This window comes from Henckelia pumila, chromosome 2 (genome assembly GCF_033568475.1).
Source record: "Henckelia pumila isolate YLH828 chromosome 2, ASM3356847v2, whole genome shotgun sequence".
NCBI classification, from domain to species: domain Eukaryota; kingdom Viridiplantae; phylum Streptophyta; class Magnoliopsida; order Lamiales; family Gesneriaceae; genus Henckelia; species Henckelia pumila.
This window is the reverse complement of record NC_133121.1, coordinates 159,421,315-159,443,555: the sequence shown is the minus strand read 5'-3', so window position 1 is coordinate 159,443,555 and position 22,241 is coordinate 159,421,315. Positions and strand designations below refer to the sequence as shown.

At 37.2% G+C, this 22,241-nt stretch overlaps 2 protein-coding genes across 2 annotated transcripts; both read right to left on the bottom strand.

Annotated features, from left to right (window-relative positions):
* Positions 1 to 4,056: 4,056 nt before the first annotated feature.
* LOC140878788 (L-gulonolactone oxidase 2) lies at positions 4,057 to 5,051 on the bottom strand. Its single transcript, XM_073282407.1, is given in 5 exon segments — positions 4,057 to 4,537; positions 4,539 to 4,654; positions 4,657 to 4,707; positions 4,904 to 4,970; positions 5,017 to 5,051. Coding segments are annotated over 5 exon segments (750 nt in total).
* A 2,787-nt stretch (positions 5,052 to 7,838) lies between these two features.
* On the bottom strand, positions 7,839 to 13,238 carry LOC140878787 (probable L-gulonolactone oxidase 6). Its single transcript, XM_073282406.1, has 5 exons — positions 13,190 to 13,238; positions 9,320 to 9,939; positions 8,959 to 9,217; positions 8,690 to 8,791; positions 7,839 to 8,572 (listed from the first exon to the last, which is right to left on the bottom strand). The coding sequence occupies exons 1-5, from the start codon at positions 13,236 to 13,238 to the stop codon at positions 7,839 to 7,841; spliced, it is 1,764 nt and encodes a 587-aa protein (XP_073138507.1).
* Between the last annotated feature and the right edge of the window lie 9,003 nt (positions 13,239 to 22,241).

Genomic DNA, 22,241 nt, shown 5'->3' with positions numbered 1-22,241 from the left:
GAAGACTTTCCAACTTAAAAACAAGTGTAGATAATATATAAAATCCACTATTTTCATTTTAGTCCCTGAAATTTCCAAAATTTTCAAAATAGACCCTGATCAAAAACAAGTCGCCTCTTGATTCTTGAACTCTGAAAATTCTGATTATCTCAAATAAGCTCAATTAATATAAAATCGGGGCGTTACACTTATCTCTGACAAGTCAGACAACAACTAAGAGTAGTCCATTGGCACAAGTCCCGCACCATTCCAAAACTATCATCCATTGTGTTGTTCGTACGAACGAACACCAAGGCAAATTAAACCCAAAACAATTTCTTAGATCATTTTCCATCATAAGGAAAACTCTTACGCACTATCTCTGAAGACATCAGACGATACTTCGCGTAATCAATGGTAGGAATCCTTCTACCTACTAGATCTACTCGTCTAGTAATATCCAAAATCCCGAAGATCTAAAAGCCTATATGCTCATAACTATCACTCGTCAAGGAAATCCTCCCAAGCTTGACCACACAAGTCAAATTTCAATCGTCCCCGATTAGCAGCAATTCAAAGTAAATATCTCCGACAATAACCAGACGATAAGTAATCCATTGATATCAAATCCGGTATCTATCCACACCAAGGTCATACCCTGTTGTGACTGTTGCCAAATCCCTAGGCAGAGTAGCCTTCCCACCACCCATTCCTGAAGCACAAAGGCTCCCAGGTAATACTGGAATAGGGTCGTGCCTCATTACGTCTAATCCTTGCCACAGTTCACAACTCTTTGTATTACTCAACCTGGCACTCTGATGAAAAACCCATCATCACACGGTCACAACCTAAGAAGGTCAAACAGTCAACTGTTCCAAGGAAAACATCCTAGAACAATACCTCTACTCCTGATGAATCACCTCATCCCTGGCACTAACTTAGTCCACGACTAACTAGGTCATCCTAGGAAAGCACCTAGAACCAACCAAAGTTTCATCATTCCTACAGAACAAGCCAAAGTTTCATTACTATGTCCCAAAAGTCTCTTTGCATGCGCTCTGATACCAATAAATGTGGCGAACCAACCTGGATCCACTACTAATCAGATAATTACAGCAGAATTAAGCATGCAATTAACACTAATAAGAATACACTGCAAAAAGCTTAAATAAATGCTGACCGGAAAAATACAACCGGTGAAATAAATTCGATATACAACCCAATCGAGTAACTATTAAAAACAATAGAGCCTACAGCTTACCCTACTGTCCTCTTTGATCATCGACTATCTCCAAGTCACTGGGCGCACTACCTGCATCTGCACCTGCCCCGTCAAATGAATGTCCAGACATACAAAAAATACTGGATGTGAGCGACTACGCTCAGCACATAAGAAATTATATATAAACATATATGCAGCAAGTAAATGGATTTAAAACCTTGGTAAAATAGTCTGCTCAGAGACGCCAATGAATACACAGTACCGTGCCAGATAGCTAGTCCGCGGGGCACTCGTATATTCTCCTATCACTGTAGCGTCTACTCTGTTGTCACAGTCACTCCCAGTGATAGAAAACCGGGGGATGAGCGTCCCCAAAACCTGACCCGAATCCATAAAGAGTTACTCATCGCATATGGAAACTGTCAAGACTCATCTCTCATGAGATGCAGCCCCGTATATAAAAACATGCATGTGCTAAAGCAGTAAAACATGATAAACACATAGCACATACAATGCAACACATATATCATATATCATGCTGGTCATCTCAGTCAGTACTTACTTACCTTACTAAGCAATCCTAGAAGTCCCACTCTAGGTTTCAAGTCTATCATCAGCTCTACAATGCAAAATACTCATGCATCATTATTTAAGCTCTAAAAGCCTTAACTAAGTTATTGCATACTCCAAAATATTTTTAGGAAGCCAAAGCTATACCTTTGTCCGTCGTCAGCCCGCTGATGGCAATAGTCCTAAAACTTAGGCACATCTCCGCTACTAATCATGTAGCGCCTAGCCACTTCCGTCACTTCAGTAGGACGCCTAAAAAGCCCATAAAAAGCTAAAAGACTAACTAGAAGAGGAGAGGAAAAAGGAAAAATGTGCACTTCAAAAATGAGCTCGGCACCCCTATTTATAAATAGCGTTCGGACCGTCCGATCACACGTTCAGAGCCTCCGATCCTCATCGGAGCCTCCGATCCCTATGTCCAAACTCCCTCAGCCAACCACGTGTCTAACTTCTAGAGGACGCCTGCCGACAGCTGTTCGGGGCCTCCGATCTCCTTTCGGAGCGTCCAAACCCTGATGTCATTGATGACAAAATATTTGGAGAACTGGCCATGCAACTGATAGAGATGTTCGATCTGAGTTCGGAGCCTCCGAACTCAACAGAGCTTCTGATCTTGGGTCATTGGCTCCGACCTTAGTTCGGACCTCCCGAACCCTGTTCGGAGTCTCCGATCCATCCAAAGACTCGGAACCCTTTTTGGTTATTTTTAGAGCTCTGAATCCATTTTTGAACTCCTTGGACCCGTTAAGAAATCTCTTAATCATGTTTTACTTAATCTAAACATGATCACATGATTAATTATCACTTAATCATTAATTTTGGATACGGGTCTGTAACGACCCACTGTATCAAGACGGGTCTTTTCAACGTGCTTATGTCATCACTCACACGCACCCTGAGAAACTTTCTAGGGGGTCATCCATCCTATAATTTCCCCAAGTCAAGCACGCTTAACTTTAGAGTTCTTATATGATGAGCTCCCAAAAAGAAAATGCACCTTCTTGATATGAATAGTACATATGAAATCTTTAAAACTCTCCTCAACTATGCAGTCCCATACCTACGCAGTCTCAGAATCTCTCTCATTCCAGCAGGATCGGTTCATTCATGTCTCCTTCCGCCTAGCCTAACAGGAGCCGCTCATTGTCCGTGCAACCTCTTGGCACCGGCGATCATTCCTCGCCTCCTTAGCCTCGGGCGTCACATGCCCACCAGCTTCCGCTTGGTTCGTCCCCGAACCATACCGTACTAAGAGAGGTCGTCTCTGATACCATTTTTAACGACCCACTGTATCAAGATGGGTTTCTTCAGCGTGCTTATGTCCTCACTCACACGCACCCTGAGAAAATTCTCACGGGGTCACCCATCCTATAATTTTCCCAAGTCAAGCACGCTTAACTTTGGAGTTCTTATATGATGAGCTCCCAAAAAGAAGATGCACCTTCTTGATATGAGTAGTACATATGATATGAAATCTTTTAAACTCTCCTCAACTATGCAGTCCCATACCTATACAGTCTAAGAATTCCTCTCATTCCGGCAGGATAGGTTCATTCATGTCTCCCTCCGCCTAGAAGCCTACCAGGAGTCGCTCATTGTCCGTGCAACCTCTTTGCACCGGCGATCACTCCTCGCCTCCTCAGCCCTGGGCGTCACAGTGTCACTACAAATCACTAATAAGAAAACTCATAACTATTTGTCGGAGGGAGATTGAACCTTCTGATATTTAGCTCGAAAAGTCCAAGCAGCTCGGTATATCTGATCTTCACCATCTACTTCTGAACTCGTTCGGAGCTTCCAAACTACTCGTACCCTTGAGGTCCTCCGGACCGTTTATGATCGTCCTGAATCCGAATTTTCACTCATTAAACCAAAATGAGGATTCCTTAATCATTGTTTTACCAATTAAACATGTTTAGGCAGTAGATTAACTTAAATAGAAATCGTGTTACTACAATACGTTTTTACACGCTTTCTCTTCACATATCATATATGCCTTTTACACGTTTTCATATCTTGCAATTTCAATACCTCTTCTATCGAATCCTATTCTTACATATGCGTCGGACTAGCTTCGTTTTCGGGCGGAGTCATCTCACCTTTTTTCTTTGATACCGAGAAATACTTTGGGATCATCCGGTTCGGTTTATTGAAGAATTTGGTCCGTTGATTAGTGATTCGAGGTAATTTATTGGATCCGAAACTATTGATCGCAATAGATTCTTTTAGACGTACAAATATTGCTTAAAATCCAAATCCTTAATATACTAACACCACAAAAGTTCCTACTCTAGTTTTGATGCCAACTTATTAGGTTGGAGAGCACAGACACTTGCATCTTGATAATACTTTCCGGGCCGACAAAAATATCTCTTTCCGGGGGAGCAATGAATATCTTGAGAGCAAATACACAATCCCTCGAGTGCACACCCTTCTTTAAACATGCTCAATCCATCCTTTAACCCAAGAATTTGGTCCGTCCATTCAATCAAAAAAAGCCCCAATGGATCATAAAGTTGCTTCACCTTGAGAAATTCCGAGGCCTTGTCGTACTTACCAATCACCCCTCGAAAAGCTACGTTCCTATTCTTTCCCCAATGTGGCAAGGCGTTGTATTTGAACAATTCCATTTGCTCTATCTCTTAAAGTATGTTCCCATAGAGCCTGGGTGTCAAAGGGTCCTTACTTCGGTAATACGCGATGTCAAAGTTGAGTCCATCTTCTTGTTTTCCCAGATATGCACTTGAATAAGTGACATATCTCATGGGTTCCATTTTATAGATCCAAGTCACACAAGTACTTGGGCTCGAGTGCTACGATCTTTTGAACGTCCTCGATGAAATTCTTGACTCGTGACAGGGCGACAGTGAATGTCGTTTGGTGATAAAAAAAAAAAGGCCCTTCACGCGATGATCCCAATACTTACAACTGAAATACTGTTTTACAATCAATCTTAATAAAGTATTTAAACATGTTCGGTTTGTAATGCACATCTTAATCTTGAGTATGAAGCTTCTCATCTGTCGAAGCATCAATGCTAGCATACTGGCCAAACTCCTTCGCACGATCTCCTGCAAAAACCTCCTTTACTAGTCTTCCAGCTATGCTTTCCATCAGTGCATGTCAGCAGACCTCCTCTGCACAAGATATAATCTGTTTGCATCCATCACATGTCTTGAACATGAAGTTTCCCGTCTTCCTGCCGAAAGCATCGACACAAGCATACTGAGAGGATTAACTTCTACCTGAATTTAAAGACCTTACGCAATTTACCAGTCATGCCTTGATTACTCGAAGCATTCCCTGGTCAAGGTCCTTATGACAATTTCTCCAACTTCTTGTGGAGAATCTTCAGAGTTGTGTCATTATTAGGGCTGGCATACCGAATCCAAAATACCGAGTTTTCGACAGATCGAACCGAAATGTTTTCGATATACAGACATTTTTTCAGTATACAAATTTTTTTTTCGGTATCTATACGGTATTAATATGGATTTTTTTTATATCAAAATTTCAGCATCGGTATCGATATGAATTTTTTTCATATCGATATTTTTGATACGGTATAACGAAAATCCACCCCTAGTCATTATGGCCTAACGACATAAACGCAAGCATCAAGTGTGACCCAACCAATCGTCTGTCACTGCCTTTGACATCTGGTACTCGATCCACAGCTAGGATCCACATGAGTCAAAATCTTGATAACTCGGACGCGATCCTTCGCTCCTGTCCGAACTTGCTAGAATCCCATAAGCCAAATCTTTAAAAATCCAGTCGATGATTATAGTCTTTGGGCATCCTATTTTCCTTATCATCATCTCTTTTATGGTTTCATCATTCCTACAAGAACAACCCAAATTCTCATTACTATGTCCCAAAAGTCTCTTTGCATGCGCTCTGATACCAATAAATAAGACGACCCAACTCGGATCCACTACTAATCAGATAATTAGAGCAGAATTAATCATGCAATTAACACTAATCAGAATACACTGCAAAAAGCTTAAATAAATGATGATCGACAGAATACAACCGGTGAAATAAATTCGATATACAACCCAATCGACTAACTATTAAAAGCAATAGAGCCTACAGCTTACCCTATTGTCCTCTTTGATCATCGACTATCTCCAAGTCACTAGGCGCACTATCTGCATCTAAAAATACTAGAGGTGAGCGACTACGCTTAGTACATAAGCAATGATATATAAACATATATGAAGCAAGTAAATGGATTTAAAACCTTGGTAAAATAGTCTGCTCAGAGGCGCCAATGAATACACAGTACTGTGATAGATAGCTAGCCCGAGGGGTACTCGTATATTCTCCTATCACTGTAGCGTCTACTCCGCTGTCACGGTCGCTCCCAGTGATAGCAAAACCGGGGGCTGAGCCTCCCCGAAACCTGACCCGAATCCATAAGGAGATACTCATCGCATATGGAAACTGTCATGACTCATCTCTCACGAGATGAAGTCCCGTATATAAAACCATTCATGTGCTAAAGGAGTAAAACATGGTAAACACATAGCACATACAATTCAACACATATATCATATATCATGATGGTCATCTAAGTCAGTACTTAATAACTTACCTTACTAAGCAGTCCTAGAAGTCCCACTCTAGGTTCCAAGTCTATCATCAGCTCTACAATGAAAAATACTCATTCATCATTATTTAAGCTTTAAAAGCCTTAACTAAGATATTGTATACTCCTAAATATTTTTGGGAATCCAAAGCTATACCATCGTCCGTCGTCAGCCCGCTGATGGCGATAGTACCAAAACTTAGGCACAGCTCCGCTACTAGTCACGTAGCGCCTAGCCACTTCCGGCACTTCAGTAGGACGCATAGAAAGCCCCTAAAAAGCTAAAAGACTAACTAGAAGAGGAGAGGAAAAAAGGAATGGTGCACTTCACAAATGATCTCGGCACCCCTATTTATAGATAGCGTTCGGACCGTCCGATCACATGTTCGGAGCCTCCGATCCTGATCGGAGCGTCCGATCCCTACGTCTAGACTCCTTCAGCCAACCACGTGTCTAACTTCTAGAGGACGCCTGCCGACAGCTATTCGGAGCCTCCGATCTCCCTTTGAAGCTTTCGAACCCTGACGTCATGGATGACATAATATTTGGACAGCTGTCCATGCAACTGATCGGAGCATTCGATCTGATTTCGGAGCCTCCGAACTCAACAGAGCTTCCGATCTAGGGTCATTGGCTCCGACCTTAGTTCGGACCTCCCGAACCCTGTTCGGAGCCTCCGATCCCTCCAAAGACTCGGAACCCTTTTCCGGATATTTTTAGTGGTCTGAATCCATTTTTGAACTCCTTAAACCTGTTAAGAAATCTTTTAATCATGTTTTACTTAATCTAAACATGTTCATATGATTAATTATCACTTAATCATTAATTCTTGATGCGGGTCAATACAAATCACTAATGAGAAAACTCATAACTATTTTTTGGAGGGGGATCGAACCTTCTGGTATGCAGTTCGGAAATTCCAAGCAGCTCGGTATATCTGAGACCTTCACCATCTACTTCTGAACTCGTTCTGAGCTTCCGAACTACTCGTACCCTTGGGGTCCTCTGGACCAATTATGATCGTCCTGAATCCGATTTTTCACTCATTAAACCAAAATGAGGATTCCTTAATCATGGTTTTACCAATTAAACATGTTTAGGCAATAGATTAACTTAAACAGAAATCATGTTACTACAATACGTTTACACGCTTTCAATCCGTCTCTTCACATATCATATATGTCTTTTACATGTTTTCATATCTTGCAATTTCAATACCTCTTCTATCGAATCCTATTTTCACTTATGCGTCGGACTGGCTTCGTTTTCGGGCGGAGTCATCTCACCTTTTTTCTTTGATACAGAGAAATACTTTGGGATCATCCGGTTCGGTTTATTGAATAATTTGGTCCGTTGATTAGTGATTCGAGGTAATTTATTGGATACGAAATTATTGATCGCAATAGATTTTTTTAGACGTACAAATATTGCTTAAAATCCAAATCCTTAATATACTAAACACCACAAAAGTTCCTACTCAAGTTTTGATGCCAACTTATTAGGTTGGAGAGCACAGACTCTTGCATCTTGATAATACTTTCCGGGCCGACAAAAATATCTCTTTCCGGGGGAGCAATGAATATCTTGAGAGCAAATACACAATCCCTCGAGTGCACACCCTTCTTTAAAGATGCTCAATCCATCCTTTAACCCAAGAATTTGGTCCGTCCATTCACTCGAAAAAAGCCCCAATGGATCATAAAGTTGCTTCACCTTGAGAAATTCCGAGGCCTTGTCGTACTTACCAATCACCCCTCGAAAAGCTACGTTCCTATTCTTTCCCCAATGTGGCAAGGCGTTGTATTTGAACAATGCCATTTGCTCTATCTCTTCAAGTATGTTCCCATAGAGCCTGGGTGTCAAAGGGTCCTTACTTCGGTAATACGTGATGTCAAAGTCGAGGCCATCTTCTTGTTTTCCCAGATATGCACTTGAATAAGTGACATATCTCATGAGTATTCCATTGTATAGATCCAAGCCACACAAGGACTTGGGCTCGAGTGCTACGATCTTCTGAACGTCCTCGATGAAATCCTTGACTCGTGACAGGGCGACAGTGAATGTCGTTTGGTGATAAAAAAGGCCCTTCACGCGATGATCCCATGGGCATATTGTGATCCTTGCGTCCTCAAAGCTGTCGAGGCAAGATCCCGACGCTTGAATGCGATTCTGATCCCCGATAATCGGGTATCCGGTGAACAAGATTCCTGTTATCAGTCCATATTGTATAATTTTACTACATGCACGCAAATTAATCATATGTACAATAATATTCTAAAGTTGAAAATTTGAGATATATATTGCACCAAAATAATTAATAATACCGTTATTAGTGTAACCATATGCAAATGTTTTTAAGGTTGATGTGGTGAGTATGCCATTTAGACATTTTCCTTGAACATCACCGAGGAATTCCTGAGTTTCTTCTGTTTAAGCAACATGCATATATGAATATTAGAAAGCCTGGTACATAATTCAATTAATTAAATCCGGAATTAATAGACGACTACGTGAAGATATATATATTGAAGTGATCATTTAATTAGTAAAATTAAATATATGGATGGTGCATGTAGTAGTTGTTAAAAATTGCCTGAATATCTTATAGCGGCAGCGAGGAGTGAGGTTGTGGATCGAAATCCTTGGAAATCATTGAGGCCTTTGGCGGAGGAGACGTTGGAAGAGAGCCTATCGTCTACGCGATAAACAACCTTGTTTTGGCTGGGGTACCAAATTAAATCCCCAAATTCATGTTGCCTCCCGAACCTCACTGCTTCGTCTCCAAGGTCCCAATCACTCTTTGTCACAAATGTCACCGAGCGCTTGAATTGTGGTTGCAATTTCAAGCTCACCTATATAGTGGTACTCATCATTAATATTTAATAAATAAATAAATAAACCACCCAGCTCTCATGCATATATATATACATGCATATTGGTCTATATATATATACCTGTGAAATAACTCCTAGAACTCCAAGAGAAACTTTGACTGCATCCATCTCCGTGTCTCCATTTTCCAGCGTACGCACTTTGGCGAAGCCTTCACTCGGCTCAGCCGGAGTCACGATCCTGAGGTGGGTCACATAATCGTGAAGCTGACTCCCCGCACCCCACAGCGAGCTTCCGTGTGCCCCCGTAGCCATCATACCGCCGACGGTCAACCCCCACCAGTATGGCGAATAAGGCAGCGCCATCCCTCGCATAGCCGCTTCCTCCGTGACCTGCCTCAGGGTCATCCCACTCTCCACCGTCATACTCAGACCCGGAACGTCGACTTCCAGAATGCGATTCAGGTATTTGGTGCTGATGAGAATCCCATCTTCCCCATCCGGACACACCAGCTTGGGGATGCTGTGTGAGTATCGTGTGGTGACTTTGATTTTTCGCCTTTCTATGGTGGCATTGGCAACAGCGGATACTAGCTCCGCTTCCGATCTGGGGAAGATGGCTTTGGCGGCTCGGCATGTTGTCCTGTCGGGGAATGTGCCTATGGAGTTTGTGATGGTGCAGTTGGTGTTGCCATTACTACTACTGCATTTTATGGGATCTTCTGGAGGGCTGGAACCCGCGGGAATATTGTAAATAATCATAATAATATTAATGGTCAAAAGTAGGGACGACAAGTAATACTTCACCAACTTTTTCATAGTTAGAATATAATAATATACTCGATCGATTGGCTTTATTTGTTTCTTTCTATTCTCTGTATTTGCGTGCGTTGGGGTGGCGTTGAAGTTTATTAATATCAAAATTTCTTGTAGCTGCGTTCATGCTTTAAAGTCAAGAACAATATTTAATTGTAGAATCATCCACATGGATCGTCAACTATCTAATTTAAAGCTCTTAAATTTTGTTTGGTCACACCTTACTTTTTTTGAAAAAATAACATTTCAATCTCTCCAAAATATCTTGGAATATTTTTATAAATCTCCATCATATTTTTTACTCATTAAATATTAAATATTATTTTAAAAAAATTTCCAAATAATATAATTTTTTATAAATTAAAATATTAAAATAGTTTTATTTTTTAATACAGGTTTATTCTAAAATTATTTTCGTATATTTATAACTCGATCAAAACATTATCTTCATAGCATTATACATTTTTTGGTAATTTTGACAATAAAAAAGATCTTATAATACCAAACATATCAACATCTTTAAGTTGTTTAAAATAAGTTTACCCAAACACTTTAACAGCTTATTTTTAAAATAAGTTCTAACAGCTTATAAGCTCATTGAATAGCTTTTAAATTTTAGGAGCTTATAAGCTCTTTTTAATAAGTTTAGTCAAACGCTACATAAATTTACAACTCTCCTTGCATCCTATTTCTTAATTATGTCCTATCATTTAAATTTGAAAAATCGATAACTTTAATTTCAATTTTTTTTTAAAAAAATATTTAATTTCCTTCTCATCTTATTTATTACGGATCAAATATATACACTATTGTATATACTTATCTTACTATATTATTAAAGTAGAAACCCTCTAATTAACAAACTTTCAATTAATTGGTGAAACTTGATTTGAAATTACCATTATATCCTAACTTTTAATTTTCAATAAAACCAAAATTATTGAGCAAAATAGTCATTTTATACCGTTTTCTCTTTTCTAGCCATTAAAAGCTCACTTTGTGCTCTTTGATATTATTTTATTTACAAATATGATACTCACTTTATAAGATATATATATTTTTTGTGAATACTTATTAATAAAGTAATTAAGAGCCCCTAATAGTAACTAAAATGTTGGTGAATTTTTTTTCCTAATCCCAAAATTGTCCTTCACACATTTAGGTTCAATAAACTTGACTTAAAAAATTCATTTACACTAAGATTTTATCATATGATTATTTGTATAATTAAATTTGCATTTTATTATTAAATTGTTATTGTTTTATATCTTTATTTAATGCAATAGATCATTGTGTTTGATTTTTCATATTTATAATTATAAAAAATATTCTTAATAATTCTCATATCATATTTAATTCATTTTTAATAATATTATAATTAACTTAATTAGAATGGTTAGAAAAAAATATACAGGAATTAACTCACCAAACTTAATAAATAATGTTAGAACCTAATTGGGGAGATTTAGGTTCTATTGGCAACTTTAGCAATTTAAAGCGATTATGCAAATACGCAAGCGGAAGACTTAAAACAATTAAAAATAAATGCGGTAAATTAATGCGTAAAAAAAATAAAACGATAAATGAGATAGGATATGTTTATGAAAGTTGGACGATAAATCGTCTACGTCTTCCCTTCTTGGTTAAGATCGATTAACCAAGGATTCACTAGCACTTCAACTTCTTGGCCTTGATGGCTCCAAGGATAGCCGTAAAACTTTACACGATCACCGCGCCGATACAACTCGATACTCTTGGCCTTAAGGGCTCCAAGGATAGCCTCAACACAAACACTTGGCTTCACACTCAAGTGCTTACAACGATAGCACAACACACTTGGCTTCACACTCAAGTGTTTACAACAATAGCACAACCAACTCACAAACTATTTTTATAAACACTCTCAAATATATCACACAAACACTTTGATAGTGAGAAATTGCTTGCAAAGGAGAGAAGAGATGAGTTGGGATGTCTCCAAATGACCTTGGATGGCCTCTATTTATAGTTGGCAAAGATTTGAATCTGATTTGAGTGCATGGAGCATGTGTTGAGAAGTCAAGGAGTGACAAAAAGTGTTCGGCGCCGCTGCCTACTTTTTCCCAGCAATGAGCGGAGTTTGTGGAAAAATAATATCTCATAATCTAACCGTTGGCTTGATCTGAAATTTAAACCGAAGCTTTCAAACATCTGGATATTCATTCTGAATGGTAGAGATTTGATTTTAACAAGTCCAACATTTCCAGTAATTTTCGGAAGTCGCTTCATCAAGTTTTCAAACTTGTTCTGTGCAACAAATGTGAAAAATTTATATCTCCATATCCATCCGTTGGATTGATCTGAAATTTGGACATAGGTTGTAAAACATCCTATATTTGAATCTGATAGGTGGAGATTTGATTTGGATCTCTCAAGAATTCCCAGTTATTTTTTGAATTTGATTCTTCATCATTTGCTTCATGTTCTGCAGAAATAGGTGTTGTGCAACCTTTGTGGAAAAATCATAACTCCATATCTAGCCGTTGGATTGATATGAAATTTTGCTGTAAGTTTGAAAACATCCTGATATTGATTTTTATTGGTGGAGATGTGGTTTGGATGTCTCAAGAACGTCCAATAATTTTCAGAAATTGATTCTTCATCCTTCGCTTCAAGTTCTGCAGAAATAGGTACTGCACAACTTTTGTGGAAAAATCATAGCTCCATATCTAGCCGTTGGATTGCTCTCAAATTTGGACAGTACATGTAAAAGTTCCTCAGCAAGATTATGACCGGTGGAGATTGGATTTCAATCATAAAAAATGCCCTATAATGTTTGGAAGTTTCTTCTCTATACTTTGGCTTCTTCTTGTCCCTTTCTTCATATCCTCATAACAATGTTTCATGGCATCCACATAACATTGTGTTCATTATATGAGCAATATTAGACTTCATAAATACATTGATAGCTTCAAAATAACTTTCAATAATTTATTTGTCAATAAATCTAATCTGCAAAATCTCACTTTAAATGGTTAGTAACAATTAACCAAGTTTTGTAATCATCAAAACATAATATTATGAGACTTGTTAATGCATTAAAAACATTAATATCATCACACGAGATTTGTATGCGTTTAAGGCGTAACAATCTCCCCCTTTTTGATGATCACAAAACTTGGTTAAATAGGAGAAATAAATGTACAATGTTAAATAAACAATTTAAATTTGCACAATAAAATTGCATGAATAAAACTCCCCCTAAATTAAACAATTAGTTAAGAAGAGTTTGTTTATCAAATAACCAATTTTATTCTCCCCATTATATCTTCATTTAAGCATCTAATTCTCCCCCTTAGTTATAGCATCTAATAACTAATTCTCTCCCTTAGTTAAAGTATTTAACCAAACTAATTCTCCCCCTTTTTGTGATAATCAAAAAGACTGAAAAAGTAAATGCAAAACAAGAGAATTGAAATATGATTTCTAAAATGCAACACATAAATTTCACATAAAATGTGAGCTTTATAATTTTGAATAAATACAATTAATTTGTATTATCCAAAATTTAGTTGCTCGAATTTATTATTAATCTCCCCCTTAATATGACATTACATTTAAAATATGTCTACAAGCGATTACAACTTAATCATGCCAAGTTCACCACGCAAACGAATAAAAGTATTTTCATCTAGTGGTTTTGTAAAAATATCGGCAATTTGATTTGTCGTGTCAACATATTGAAGTTCAACTTCATTTCGTTCGATGTGGTCACGAATAAAATGATGACGAATGTCAATATGTTTAATGCGCGAATGCTGAATTGGATTCTTTGTAAGACATATGGCGCTAGTATTGTCACAAAAAATAGGAATTTTTGAAAAAGATACACCATAGTCAAGCAATTGATGCTTCATCCAAAGAATTTGCGCACAACAACTACCGGCAGCCATATATTCGGCTTCGGTCGTTGACAACGCAACACAATTTTGCTTTTTGGAAAATCAAGAAACTAAACAGTTTTCTAAAAAGAAACAGGTTCCATTAGTGCTTTTTCTGTCCACCTTATATCCACCAAAGTCGGCATCACAGTAAGTTTTTAAATCAAAGAAATAATTTTTTGAATACCACAAGCCGAGATTTGGAGTATTTGAAAGATATTTGAAAATGCTTTTTAAGGCGAACAAATGTGATTCTTTTGGACATGATTGAAATCGTGCACACAAGCAAACACTAAACATAATGTCCGGTCTACTAGCAGTAGCATATAATAAGGAACCAATCATACTACAAAAGGAAGATTGATCTACAGATTTACCATTTTCATCCTTGTCGAGTCTGATTGCTGTGCTCATCGGTGTGGATGATGATTTTGTGTTCTCCATCCCAAAATTCTTCAGAATCTCCTTGATGTATTTGCTTTGGTTCACAAATAACTCATCCTTGCACTGTTTGATTTGCAATCCGAGGAAATAGTTAAGTTCCCCCATCATGCTCATCTCAAAGTGTTCCTGCATAAGCTTGGAGAAATCTTGACAAAGAGTTTCGTTAGTAGAACCAAAAATTATGTCATCAACATAAATTTGCACAATCAATAAATCATCTTTGACATTTTTGGTAAATAAAGTAATGTCAATCTTTCCTCTTGAAAAACCATTTGAGAGAAGAAAAGTTGATAGTTTTTCATACAAAGCTCGAAGAGCTTGTTTCAAACCATACAATGCTTTGTTAAGTCTAAACACATGATCAGACAATAATGCATCAACAAAGCCATCAGGTTGTTCAATATAAACTTCTTCTTTCAATTCACCATTAAGAAAGACACTCTTAACATCCATTTGAAATAACTTGAAATTTCTAGAACAGGCAAAAGCAAGCAACATGCGAATAGATTCAAGTCGGGCAACAGGAGCATATGTCTCATCATAATCAATGCCTTCTTCTTGACTATATCATTTAGCTATAAGCCTAGCTTTATTTCTAGTGATAGTACCATGCTCGTCAAGTTTATTCCTAAAGACCCATTTAGAACCAATAATAGATCTATCATGCGGCCTAGGAACAAGATTCCAAACATCATTGCGCTTGAATTCATTTAATTCATCTTGCATAGCAATAATCCATGAATCATCTAATAAAGCATCATCAATACACTTAGGTTCAACATGCGAAACAAAAGCAAGATGATTGCAAATATTATTAAGAGAAAAGCGAGTGGTTACTCCATTTGAAGAACTTCCAATGATAAGATCCATAGGATGATCTTTGTGAAGCGTCCAATCCTTCGGAAGTGGTGTTTCCTCAACAGAAACATCTATATCATTTAAGCTTGATGAAGTCATCTCTTCTTCGAGAAGTTCTACATCATCGTTAGTATTACGAGAGACTATAGACATAGATTCATCAAATATAACATGCATAGATTCTTTAACAAGTAAGGTACGTTTATTAAATACTCTAAAAGCCTTACTTGAAGTAGAATATCCGAGAAAGATGCCTTTGTCGGACTTGGCATCAAACTTACCGAGGTTGTCCTTACCATTATTATGAATATAGCATTTTGATCCAAAGGCAAGAAAGTATGAAATTTTAGGCTTTCTCCCTCTCCCGCTAGTATTGTCACAAAAAATAGGAATTTTTGAAAAAGATACATCATAGTCAAGCAATTGATGCTTCATCCAAAGAATTTGCGCACAACAACTACCGGCAGCCATACATTCGGCTTCGGTCGTTGAAAACGCAACATAATTTTGCTTTTTGGAAAACCAAGAAACTAAACAGTTTCCTAAAAAGAAACAGGTTCCATTAGTGCTTTTCCTGTCCACCTTATATCCAACAAAGTCGGCATCACAGTAAGTTTTTAAATCAAAGAAAGAATTTTTCGAATACCACAAGCCGAGATTTGGAGTATTTGAAAGATATTTGAAAATGCTTTTTAAGGCGAACAAATGTGATTCCTTTGGACATGATTGAAATCGTGCACACAAGCAAACACTAAACATAATGTCCGGTCTACTAGCAGTAGCATATAATAAGGAGCCAATCATACTACGGAAGGAAGATTGATCTACAGATTTACCATTTTTATCCTTATCGAGTCTGATTTTTGTGCTCATCGGTGTGGATGATGATTTTGTGTTCTCCATCCCAAAATTCTTCAGAATCTCCTTGATGTATTTGCTTTGGTTCACAAAGAACCCATCTTTGCACTGTTTGATTTGCAATCCAAGGAAATAGTTAAGTTCCCCCATCATGCTCATCTCAAAGTGTTCCTGCATAAGCTTGGAGAAATCTTGACAGAGAGTTTCGTTAGTAGAACCAAAAATTATGTCATCAACATAAATTTGCACAATCAATAAATCATCTTTGACATTTTTGGTAAATAAAGTAATGTCAATATTTCCTCTCGAAAAACCATTTGAGAGAAGGAAAGTTGATAGTTTTTTATACCAAGCTCGAGGAGCTTGTTTCAAACCATACAATGCTTTGTTAAGTCTAAACACATGATCAGACAATAATGCATCAACAAAGCCATCAGGTTGTTCAATATAAACTTTTTCTTTCAATTCACCATTAAGAAAGACACTCTTAACATCCATTTGAAATAACTTGAAATTTCTAGAACAGGCAAAAGCAAGCAACATGTGAATAGATTCAAGTCGGGCAACAGGAGCATATGTCTCATCATAATAAATGTCTTTTTCTTGACTATATCCTTTAGCTACAAGCCTAGCTTTATTTCTAGTGATAGTACCATGCTCGTCAAGTTTATTTCTAAAGACCCATTTAGAACCAATAATAGATCTATCATGCGGCCTAGGAACAAGATTCCAAACATCATTGCGCTTGAATTCATTTAATTCATCTTGCATAGCAATAATCCATGAATCAACTAATAAAGCATCATCAATACACTTAGGTTCAACATGCGAAACAAAAGCAAGATGATTGCAAATATTATTAAGAGAAGAGCGAGTGGTTACTCCATTTGAAGGACTTCCAATGATAAGATCCATAGGATGATCTTTGTGAAGCGTCCAATCCTTCGGAAGTGGTGTTTCCTCAACAGAAACATCTATATCATTTAAGCTTGATGAAGTCATCTCTTTTTCGAGAAGTTCTACATCATCGTTAGTATTACGAGAGACTATAGACATAGATTCATCAAATATAACATGCATAGATTCTTCAATAAGTAAGGTGCGTTTATTAAATACTCTAAAAGCCTTACTTGAAGTAGAATATTTGAAAAAGATGCCTTTGTCGGAGTTGGCATCAAACTTACCGAGGTTGACCTTACCATTATTATGAATATAGCATTTTGATCCGAAGGCCCAAAAGTATGAAATGTTAGGCTTTCTCCCTCTCCATAATTCATATGGAGTTTTCTTGAGAATTGACCTTATTGATACACGATTGATGATGTAACAGACAGTGTTCATTACTTCAGCCCAAAAATATTTTGGTAGAGAATTCTCACATATCATGGTCCTCGCAATCTCCACAAGTGTCCTATTTTTCCTCTCAACGACCCCGTTTTGTTGAGGAGTCCTATGACAAGAAAAATTGTGACCGATGTCTTTCTCTTCACAAAAGTTTGTAAAACTCTCATTTTGAAATTCAGTTCCGTGGTCACTACGGATCTGTTTTATTGAAAGATTTTTCTCATTCTCAACTCGTTTGACAAAAGTTTTAAAATAATCAAAGACATCGTTTTTGTGGGCTAAATACAGTGTCCACGTGAAACGTGAAAAATCATCCATAATGACAAATGCATAAAGCTTCCTTCTTAGGCTAGCGTTCCTCGAGGGACCACATAGATCTAGGTGAAGAAGTTCAAGGGGCATAGAAGTTGATACAAAATTTTTGCTTTTAAAAGATTTCCTTGTGTGTTTGCCAAGTTGACACGCATCACAAACCGAATCTAATTTTAAATTGAGTTTTGGCATACCAACAACTAAATCAAGTTTAAAAAGTTTTTCTATGGTAATAGGACCAACATGACCTAGTCGTCTATGCCAAAGAATGTTGTCATCAACATTCAAGGATACAAGGCTTTTGATATTTGATAAAGATAAATTATTTAAAGAAACCTTGTATACATTTTCACTTCTATATCCTTTGAAATTTATGCATTTGTCAGTCGTGAGTGATATAGTGCAGTGTTGGGGAGTGAATTTGACTTCATAACCTCTATCTCACAATTGACTTATGCTTAGTAGATTATGTTTAAGCCCTTTCACTAGGATTACATCATTAATCAAGCAAGATTTAGATATACCTATTGAGCCGATTCCTTCAATTACTCATTTGCTGTTGTCTCCAAAGGTGACAGTTGCCTTCTCCTTTGGTTTGACGGATTGGAGTAGATCTTTGTTCCCAGTCATATGTCTAGAACATCCACTGTCTAGATACCATATGCTAGAAAGAACAGTTTTTCTATTTCCCTGCAAGAATTAATTTTGGTACCCTTTAGTTCTTTTGGGTCCACAGTGTTAGAAAAGAGAGATACAAAATAGACTTCTAAGAGTTCAGTCTCTCATAGCAACATAATCGATACTTTCTAAGAGTGCTCCCAGTAGTAGGTAGGGTCATGGCCTCTTTAAAAACCTATTTCCTTGGACAGAGCAGCGTTCATCAGGAAGACCAGTTGCAAGTCAAGGCAGTTTAAACCGGTCTATGATGAACTCCCTTATATCATGATCTCATAATGCTGACTGATGAGTTGTTAAGTACTCTTAGGACTCCATTTCATATAGCTCTTTTGATCATATTGAAATCTTAAAGATCTACATTTATGTCTAACATGACCAATTTTACAACAATAAGAGAATGTAGGGGGTGATCTCATTTTAGCTTTAGCAATGAGACTAGTAAAGTCTATTGATTTCTTTTCATACCCTAAACCGCCTCTATCAAAGCTACATTTTTGCATGCTTAGTAAGTTATTCAATTTATTGCTACTAACATTGAATTTGTTAAATGATTTTTCTAAGTGAGCTATTTTATCCTTTAATCTTAGGTTTTCATGCTCCTTAGATTCTAATTCATTTTTAAGGTTTTTATTTTCCTTTCTAAGAGATTTAGTCATATCATACATGATTTGATATGCATGCAATAGTTCATCATAGGAAGGTACCTCGTCATCGTCGTCGGAGACGATGTCATCATCCTTAGCCATGAGGCATATGTTGGCTTTCTCATTGTCGTCATCGCTATCGCTCCAAGTGGCTATGAGTGCTTTCTTCTTGCCTTTGTCATTTTTATTCTTAAGAGGGCATTTATTTGCATAATGTCCTTATTGTTGACAGTTTTAGCATGTCACTTCTTTGTCTGTCTTCTTGAATTTATTTCCTTGAATGAATCTTTTGAATTTCCTTGCGAAGAGCACCATGTCTTCATCATCATCATCTTCAACTTGGCTAGATAAGACAATCCCCTTTGCCTTGATCTTTTCATCTTCTTTCTTTATTTTCTTCCTTGTAGAAAATTCCAACTCATGGGTTTTTAGAGTCCCATGGAGTTGATCAAGATTATAGGAAGTGGTGTCGCCTTTGTTGGATTCTATGATGGCCGTCTTATTTGCATCTCACTCCTTGGGTAAGGCGCGTAGAGCTCACCTCCACACTTTCTTGGTTGGATATTGTTCTCCAAGTTGGGCTAGCTCATTGATGATTTGAGAAAGCCTTCGAAACATGGTATCAACATCCTCACTAGCCTCCATCTCAAATGTCTCGTATTTGAGTTGAAGTAGATCGATCTTTGTCTCCTTGAATTGATTGGTCCCTTTGTGGCATATCTCCAATTTGTCCCAAATCTCTTTTGCGGATGAGCACATTGAGATCCGGTTGTACTCGTTCATATCTAAGGAACAATGAAGAATATTCATAGCTTTAGCATTTTGAGATATCAATTTCATATCCTCCTTTGAAAAGTCGTTCATTCCCTTAAGAATTTTGACTTCCTCAACCTCTTTCGTAGGTATATAGGGACCTTTCACGGTTACTTTCCAAAGGTCATAGTCTACGGATTGGATGTATAGGGACATTCTATTTTTCCAATACCCGTAGTTTATGCCATTGAAAAGAGGAGGACGATTTGTTGATTGCCCTTGAGCATAGTCGCTCGCTAGATTTGCCATAGAGCCTTTTTGAAAATATTTTGAAAAAGGTGTCTTTGATACCACTTGTTAGAACCTAATGGGGGGGGGGGGGGGGATTTAGGTTCTATTGGAAACTTTAGCAATTTAAAGCGATTAAGCAAATACGCAAGAGGAAGACTTAAAGCAATCAAAAATAAATGCAGTAAATAAATGCGTAAAAGAAATAAAGCGATAAATGAGATAGGATATGTTTATGGAAGTTCCACGATAAATCGTCTACGTCTCTCCTTCTTGGTTAAGATCGATTAACCAAGGATTCACTAGCACTTCAACTTCTTGGCCTTGATGGCTCCAAGGATAGCCGTAAAACTTGACACGATCACCGCGCCGATACAACTCGATACTCTTGGCCTTAAGGGCTCCAAGGATAGCCTCAACACAAACACTTGGCTTCACACTCAAGTGCTTACAACGATAGAAAACACACTTGGCTTCACACTCAAGTGTTTACAACAATAGCACAGCCAACTCACAAACTATTTTTACAAACACTCTCAAATATATCACACAAACACTTTGATAGTGAGAAATTGCTTGCAAAAGAGAGAAGAGATGAGTTGGGATGTCTCCAAATGACCTTGGATGGCCTCTATTTATAGTTGGAAAAGATTTGAATCTGATTTGAGTGCATGGAGCATGTGTTGAGAAGTCAAGGAGTGACAAAAAGTGTTCGGCGCCGCTGCCTACTTTTTCCCAGCACTGAACGGATTTTGTGGAAAAATCATATCTCATAATCTAACCGTTGGATTGATCTGAAATTTAAACCGAAACTTTAAAACATCTGGATCTTCATTCTTAACGGTAGAGATATGATTTTTACAAGTCAAACATTTCCAGTAATTTTCGGAATTTGCTTCATCAAGTTTTCGAACTTGTTCTGTGCAACAAATGTGAAAAATTTATATCTCCATATCCATCTGTTGGATTGATCTAAAATTTGGACATAGGTTGTAAAACATCCTAAATTGGAATCTGATCGGTGGAGATTTGATTTGCATGTCTCAAACATTCCCAGTTAATTTTTGAATTTGATTCTTCATCATTTGCTTCATGTTCTGCAGAAATAGGTACTGTGCAACCTTTGTGGAAAAATCATAGCTCCATATCTAGCCGTTGGATTGATATGAAATTTTGCTATAAGTTTGAAAACATCCTGATATGGATTTTGATCGGAGATTTGATTTGAATGTCTCAAGAACGTCCAGTAAGTTTCAGAAGTTGATTCTTCATCCTTCGCTTCAAGTTCTGCAGAAATAGGTACTGCACAACTTTTGTGGAAAAATCATAACTCCATATCTAGCCGTTGGATTGATCTCAAATTTGGACAGTACATGTAAAAATTCCTCATCAAGATTATGATTGGTGGAGATCGGATTTCAAAGCATAGAAAATGCCCTGTAATTTTTGGAAGTTGCTGCTCCATACTTTGGCTTTTTCTTGTCCCTTTCTTCATATCCTCATAACAATGTTTCATAGAATCCACATAACATTGTGTTCATTATATGAGCAATATGAGACTTCATAAATGCATTGATAGCTTCAAAATAACTTGCATAATTTATTTGTCAATAAATCTAATCTGCAAAATCTCACTTTAAATGGTTAGTAACAATTAACCGAGTTTTGTAATCATCAAAACATAATATTATGAGACTTGTTAATGCATTAAAAACATTAATCTCATCACACGAGATTTGTGTGCGTTTAAGGCGTAACAAATAATTAGAATGATTATATCACGTACATGCAAAATGTATTGTTTAGTTCAACATATCTTAAAGATTATTACGTTAATAGTAGATCGAAAAACCTATAATTTGTCATATCAGCAGTACAATATTAAAAATGTATACTGAATAGTTCGGGATAATTCCTAAATATATATATCCTTGTATCTTTTCCATTTTTCATATTATATCCCTTTCACTTTTTATGTTCCAAATATATCCCTAATTCATTAAATAATTTCTTGAATTTGTCCTTAAAACTAAATAATGCCTATTTTACCCTTTATTTCCCTTTTTAATATTTAAAGGCTTAATCCCATCATGCTTCCATCAGTAAATTAAAGCAGAATACCTCTTTGAC

Bases quoted from the DNA above. Each gene is read 5' to 3' on its own strand.
- LOC140878787 (XM_073282406.1), bottom strand. From the start codon at position 13,238: ATGCAATTTTATTGTGCAAATTTAAATTGTTTATTTAACATTGTACAT. The intron at 9,218-9,319 runs GTATATATATAT...ACCACTATATAG, and splicing joins TTCTAGGAGTTATTTCACAG to GTGAGCTTGAAATTGCAACC. The intron at 8,573-8,689 runs GTATTATTAATT...GACTGATAACAG, and splicing joins ATATGGTTACACTAATAACG to GAATCTTGTTCACCGGATAC.